At 36.7% G+C, this 6,532-nt stretch overlaps 1 protein-coding gene across 2 annotated transcripts; it reads right to left on the minus strand.

Annotated features, from left to right (window-relative positions):
* Nucleotides 1-281: 281 nt before the first annotated feature.
* On the minus strand, nucleotides 282-5,904 carry LOC149541575 (protein NUCLEAR FUSION DEFECTIVE 4-like). 2 transcript variants are annotated; one of them, XM_089796778.1, is made up of 5 exons: nucleotides 5,850-5,904; nucleotides 5,329-5,661; nucleotides 3,447-4,027; nucleotides 2,984-3,310; nucleotides 282-1,073 (listed from the first exon to the last, which is right to left on the minus strand). In XM_089796778.1, exons 2-5 carry the CDS (start codon nucleotides 5,653-5,655, stop codon nucleotides 521-523), a joined length of 1,788 nt encoding a protein of 595 aa, XP_089652904.1. In that variant the 5' UTR covers nucleotides 5,656-5,661; nucleotides 5,850-5,904; the 3' UTR covers nucleotides 282-520. The 2 variants fall into 2 exon arrangements, with proteins under 2 accessions (XP_089652904.1, XP_089652903.1); XM_089796777.1 differs by having other exon boundaries at nucleotides 5,782-5,904.
* Between the last annotated feature and the right edge of the window lie 628 nt (nucleotides 5,905-6,532).

The raw sequence follows: 6,532 nt of genomic DNA on the forward strand, positions 1-6,532 counted from the left end.
AAAATGAATTAAACAAATGCTAAGCAACTAGAAAACAAATCCAGTCCCATACAAAACTGAAAACTCACGTATTCATATTGAAATCTTCAGTTTTCAATACACACCAACCACCTTAGGAAGTGATCACGACTCATTCATGTAAATAAAGACAAGTAATAGAAGTATCACCAATGTGTGTTTCTTTGATAAAGACAAGATATTCATTAAAACAGGAAGTATGCTGATGTCGTCCAATTTCTATACCAGATGTCATATATATACATCTAAAATACAACATGTGGTTGAAGATTCAATTTCTTTACTAGATCTCATATATATATATATAAATAAACATCCAAAATACGACATCTGATTTTTCAACCTTTACACTCGAAATCATACATGACCTTTTCTAACAGCCAAAGTCCACTCAAAATTGAAGAAAAAACTGTCTAATTTTGATTCAGCTCACGAATTTCACTCCCAACACAATTGCTCAATTCAATTACATCCAGGACTTCATCTTCGTAGTACTGCTGACTCAGATTTGACTGTCCCCAGCTTGACCATCTCTGGATTTTGACTTGGAAGCCTCTCGAACCTGATACAACGTATTATAAACTGGCTTAATTCTGTAGCTTAATATGATGCTGCTAATGACGCCCACAATACATACACCTGCCATTATGAGAAACGTTAACCTGAAGCAATGTGCTCCTTTACACTGAGCACCATGTCCTTGTGAAATCAGTATGTCCCATATCCTTCTCGGGGGTAAATTAACAGAAGTGGTCCATTGCCGTTGTCTCTCCGCTTCCCTATCATAAAGAGATCCAGCAAGCCACCCCGAAAATAAACAAGAACCAAGAGGGTCTCCCAATGTTATGAAATTGTAAATTGTGCCAAAATGCTTCAGCCCAAATAGTTCTGATGCTGTGGGTACCATCACAGTGAATTGTACTCCATAGCAAATGCCTAGGATTGCAGAACCCACAAACAATGATCCTGGAACTGCAGATGCAAACAATAGGTGGGCTATTATCATTAGTCCTTGCGCAATGGCCATCCATATGGGCCTTGGAATTGCCTTTGCCCTGTAATGTTGATTCATGACAGTTTAGCAAGTATTCTAAATAGGCTAAAAAGCTAAATATTTGAGACGAAATGATGCAAGTGGAAAATTGAGAAGCCACACATCGAGCTTGAGTAAAGAAAGAAACAAATAAAGAAACATCCTGGTGATGGACCACAGAGCATGATATAATTCTATCTCATCCTGGTGACAGATCACAGAGTGTGATCTGAAACGAAATCTGATATTGTTAATAAAGAAATGACGAAATGCATGTTGACAGTGCATTACTTTGCAGTTGCCTTCCAGGTTGTTCAGGTTCTGATATCAACCCATAATCAAGGTTTGAAGGTGGGCATTTTCTTGATGATGGGTCCACTAGTGACATCTGAAATGTAGGAGCCTTTAAACATCCTATACAGTCTGAGCCCATTATCAAGAAAAACTATGAAGGTTGAACATAAAGGACTATATCAAAAAGAAATGCGTTAAGTGCAAAAATGACCAGACTTTGCCAATGGAACTCAAAAAGTACAAATAGTTGGAGTAGATAGGGGCAATCTAATTGATCCAATGATCCATATTATTAGAAATGAAAAAGACTAGGTAAAATTACAATACAAATTCGACCGTCTTGTTACGAGAGTGCATATTGGGTTGACAATTTGAAGATATCTAAGACATTCTAAGAATTGTTGGGCATTGATAGTGATACCTATAGGCATTGAACTACTTTTACAGAATGCATATTATATTATATCAAGGAACAGGAACATGAATCAATTTCAAAAGAAAGATATATAGGAGAGTTTTTCCTGGAAAGTTCCTGGAACAGTTAATTTTGTGTTACGTTATTGCTGTCATTTTGTGTATAATGTCTAATTTTAGTTCAGCATTCTGTGCTAGGGAATATGAATAATAATAGTCAGTGATGAACTCTTGCACTATGTCTGAATTTTAGTTTAGGGAATGAAATTTTAATGGAGGGAAATGCAAAGCTGATTCGGAATTGTATATGGTATCCTTGACAGAAAATTATATCTAATGCAATGTAGCTTTAGGAAAGATCACTGTTAAGAATTAGACATTAAATTGTGTAGCTATTCCTTTATGACAATTCTTTAAGTGATTTATGATAACGTGTCTTTTAAAATCTTGAATCAAAGAATCAGAGTATGCTTATGGGGGCAAAGAAATTGTGCTAACATGCGAGATTAGGTGGGATTGAAACCAGCAATATATGTTATTGCAAAAGATCAATCACTAAGGTTCAATCCCTATTTTCGATCCCTTAATCTTCATATGGTATCAATGACTAGTTGCAATCCCACCATTTGACACTGTCCAATTAAATTAGCAATCACTATTTTCAATCCATTTCTTCACTCAAGTGGTCATCAAGTGTTTGTATAATGCTATGTAAGCTATGTAGCCATTCATATATAGTTTCCTATGAATTGGATTCTGTGAAGCAAAGCTCATGAGTGGACCATTTATTACCATGAGAGATTCATGTCTCTGGATCATAATAGTAATCACTGCTTGTTGATGGGACCCCAGTATTAAATTTTCTAGTCAAATGAACCCCTTATGATAGCTAGCAAAGTTCAACTGCAGAAATCGTGCATGTATAAAGTGTAAGAATTTTTTACACAGTGACAATATTTGTCGTGCTTTACGAACCTATATTCTTAGTATAAATTCACAATTGGTTTCTGGATTCGACTGTGTATATTTTTTTATCATCAACGTTTCGGATCACACTCTGTGATCCATCATCATATATTTCTTTCTTTTCATATCCTTTTCTCTCTCATCATGATGATGGATCAGGAGTGTGATCCGAAATGTTGATGATAAAAAAATATACACAATTGAATCCAGAAACCAATTGCGCATGGATTTCTGATAATGGTAATTAGTATAAATTACCTGACAAAAAATTCAGACAGAGCTCCACCACCTAGGCGGCCAAGGAAGTTCCAGACTCCAATAAGGGAAATGAAGATTGAAACATCTGAGTAGCCCTGGGCCTCACCAAGTTGGCCCATATTATTAATAGCTGTCACCCCGGACCCAACCCCGCAAAAGAAGGAGAAGAACAACAACCAGAAATCGGCTTTAACCAGAGCTTGTTTTAGGTTAAAGTCTTGGCCTCTTCTTGGACCCCTTTTCAGTTTCCTGACAGCTCCATGTGCCACTGTGAAAAAGCTTTCCTCGGAATCTCGTCCTCCAGATTGAGAAGCCACATCTTCAAGGCTTCATGAGATAGAACAAAAGAAAGAGATAAACAATCAATGACATTGTAGAAATATAAACTTACGACAAACAAAAGCAAGGCTTAGCATGTATTTAATGAGCTCTAAGAGAAAAAGTAGAAAAAAAAATCCTAAACCTGTTGCTTTCAACATCTCCTCTTAGTCCCTCCACCTTCAAAAGTGGCTCATTTGCAGGAACTTCCATATTGGTTGACATTGTCCTCATGTTCCATTTCATTAGACTATCCACATATATTTTGAAAGGTATTAGAAGAGGTACTGCCAAGAACATCAACATTACCCCTGCAATGACCTTAGGGGTGAAATGTCCCCTCAGGGATACAAAATTATCCGGAATTGTGACTCCAAGAATGTAAATTGCGAGGCCAATGCAAGTAAATATGATGAATACAAAATGTTCGTGCTCATTTGGATCATCCCTGCAACCAACCGTGGGTTTAACAGGTACAATACAATGCATAGCAACTATAGAGACAAGGGCTGGTGCCATTGCCAGCAGAAAAAGAACCATTATTGGATTGTCTGGAAATATGGCCATTGAGAGCTGAGCAAAAATAGCCCCGCTTAGACCCACAAAGCCCTTGAGGATCCCCACAACGGTGCCCCTGCTGTGGGGGAAATTTCTCATGGATGTCAATAGCATTGCAGTGTTAAACCATGTTGAGCTGTTTGATCCTATGCCCAATGCCACACACATCTGTAAACAGTGATCATACCAAGTATATCAGGTTTCCACAAGCCATATTAGATGCTTAATTTCTCTTCTGGGATCAATTGTTGTATGATAGTTTTTAACATCAACTTTTCGGATCATACTGCATTATGCAGGATCATGTAGTATGATCCAAAACATTGATGCTAAAAACTATAATCAATCCCAGAACAGAAATTAAGTGATCGAACTTCCAATGTGCCTTAAAATTCAAGTGAAAGGCTTATGAAATTAGTATCTAGAACCAAATTTATCACAATCTAGTATTGTGCTTATACGTAAAAACAAAAATAGACAATTATACTTCAGCTTAAAAGTGTTAGCACAAAAGCAATTCAGAGAAGCTAGTGTAGCATTACATCTTTATCTCCTGTAGCTCCTTGAGCGCAAAACAAAAATAACAAAAATAAAGCTACAGATTACAGTTGTTTTTATGACAGATTTGACCTTCCTTCTGGCTGAGCTCGATTCATATATTGAATTCCAAGATGTGGGCTGGATTAACTAATTGCCTATGTGTCTGTTAACACCTAATGCAGGTGTTGCCTAGGGTTTATAAAAACGCGGAAGACATAATTTATTTTTCAACTTGGAAAATGCAATTTATATTTTGTCTTGATTGAAATAAATGTTTTGGTCTCGACTTCAAAATCAAAATAAAATAATCATTCAAAGTGAAGAACTCTAAATATGTTTTACATATGAATGAGAAAAATGGGGATCATAAATATTTTTTACTATGCGTAGAATGCAGAGGCTTTCAAGGGCAGATCATAAAAGAGCATAAATTTTAATGTTTGTCTCTGGAACAAGCAGACAACACAGAACAAAAACAAAAAACTGACATTAAAGAGCTTAGGCTGTCACATTGATCGCGTTAGAAAAGAGCCTCGTGGTAAAAGCTTTCAAGCCCTGATGAAAGAACAGTCTGCTGGCATTGCTCTTGAGAAGAAAGGAATATCTGCTTTGGCTGAAAATTCCAGTTAATCTATGTATGGTCATCTGTATAAAGAATGGGGGAGTTCATCTCAATGGATAACTATCATTGCAGGGCAGAATAAGACAGGCAATGGAGATGAGAAATTCGAAAAGCAAGCAAAACAAACTAAGTTATCCACAAATTGATGAGGAGACTTGCTTCCGAAGGGTCGGCATTCAACTTTGAAAATTGCAGAATACTAAACTGAATCATTTCACTTGAAAATCTTGTAAACTAGAGGGTTGCAAAATAAAATTTACTTTGTATTTAAAACTTATATTTAGGGGGGAAAGCCATTGATACCTACTTGCCAATAGGGCAGAGGAGGAATTCTTCCAGTAGCAGCCAGCCAGAGCACTCCATAACCAACCAAACCATTGAAAGCTCCAATGGAAAGCAAAACCCATGGCGGCAATTTATCGCAAACAAGCCCTGCAATCAGCCCCACATTTTCTCCGAGATCTTTGGCCACCCCCAGATTATTCAACTGCAATTGATTATACTGCATAATTTTCTTCAATGTGGGTGAATAGTTAGGAAAAGCATATGTGTTCCCTGCAAATGCCTGAACCCAGATGCTAGCACCAAATCCCAACCATTTTCTCGCCAACACAGCGGGCACCACCTCAGCCATTATAGACTATAAGGAAGCCAGACAAAAGGAAGAATAAAAGCCAGTCAAGAAATGAAAATATGTGAAGTAGTTCATGTACAAAAGTATTAAAAAAATTATGAATGTTCTGCCACAATGGTAACCGACATGTTCCAGCAGGAATGGAGCTAAAGCACGAAAGCAATTGAGTAGCAGAGAAACAGAAACATTCTCACTTCAGAGTCCACCGTGCTGCAAGGTGTGATCCTAATGATAACAAGAAGCTTCTGCAGAGAGTAATGCACGAACCACCAACATTTAACAGAGAAGACAAGAAGGAGGTGGACGGACACACGTTATCATTCAAATCTGGCACCTCGAAGAGTTAATTGTTGGGGGGTGTTATGATGAATATCCTCCATTTTCATTCACTTTGCCACATAAAGAAATGATTCTTTCATTTCTCCTTTCTCTAGACTAATTAGCCACTTTCTGTCACCTCTAGTCTTGCTCATCTTCTTTCCACTTTAGAATTGAATAAAGAGGAAGCAACTTCGGAGACACCTAAGGAAATTTAGATATTTTAACATGGAGGATATTTTATTTCTCTTAAGATTCCTAAGAGGGCGCACTTGAGTTTATTCGATAAAGGGTAATTAAATTATAACAAAATCAAAATATCTTATCAATTAAAGAATGAAGCAATTCAGCTTAATGTGTTTGGTAGGACAAGAAATGAAAAGTTTTATTATATTTGGTTACAGATTTATGTATTAAGGAACTTTTAAGTATGTATAACTTTTTAAGGATATAAATAAACTAAATGTTATCAATTTAAGTGTGTTAGGTAGATACGAGTGATTGATTTGGTATAAATTCTTTTTTTGGTTGATGGTTTAGAAAGGTTGGTCTTTTTTTA

This window comes from Cupressus sempervirens, chromosome 8, assembly GCF_028749045.1.
Source record: "Cupressus sempervirens isolate cs-2001-9-10 chromosome 8, ASM2874904v1, whole genome shotgun sequence".
NCBI classification, from domain to species: Eukaryota; Viridiplantae; Streptophyta; class Pinopsida; order Cupressales; family Cupressaceae; genus Cupressus; species Cupressus sempervirens.

Excerpts from the sequence above, each read along its gene's own strand:
- LOC149541575 (XM_089796778.1), bottom strand. The coding sequence starts at position 5,655 with ATGGCTGAGGTGGTGCCCGCTGTGTTGGCGAGAAAATGGTTGGGATTT. Across the intron at positions 3,311-3,446 it reads GGAGATGTTGAAAGCAACAG|CCTTGAAGATGTGGCTTCTC; the intron begins GTTTAGGATTTT and ends TATCTCATGAAG. Across the intron at positions 1,074-2,983 it reads CTGTCTGAATTTTTTGTCAG|GGCAAAGGCAATTCCAAGGC; the intron begins GTAATTTATACT and ends TCAACATTACAG.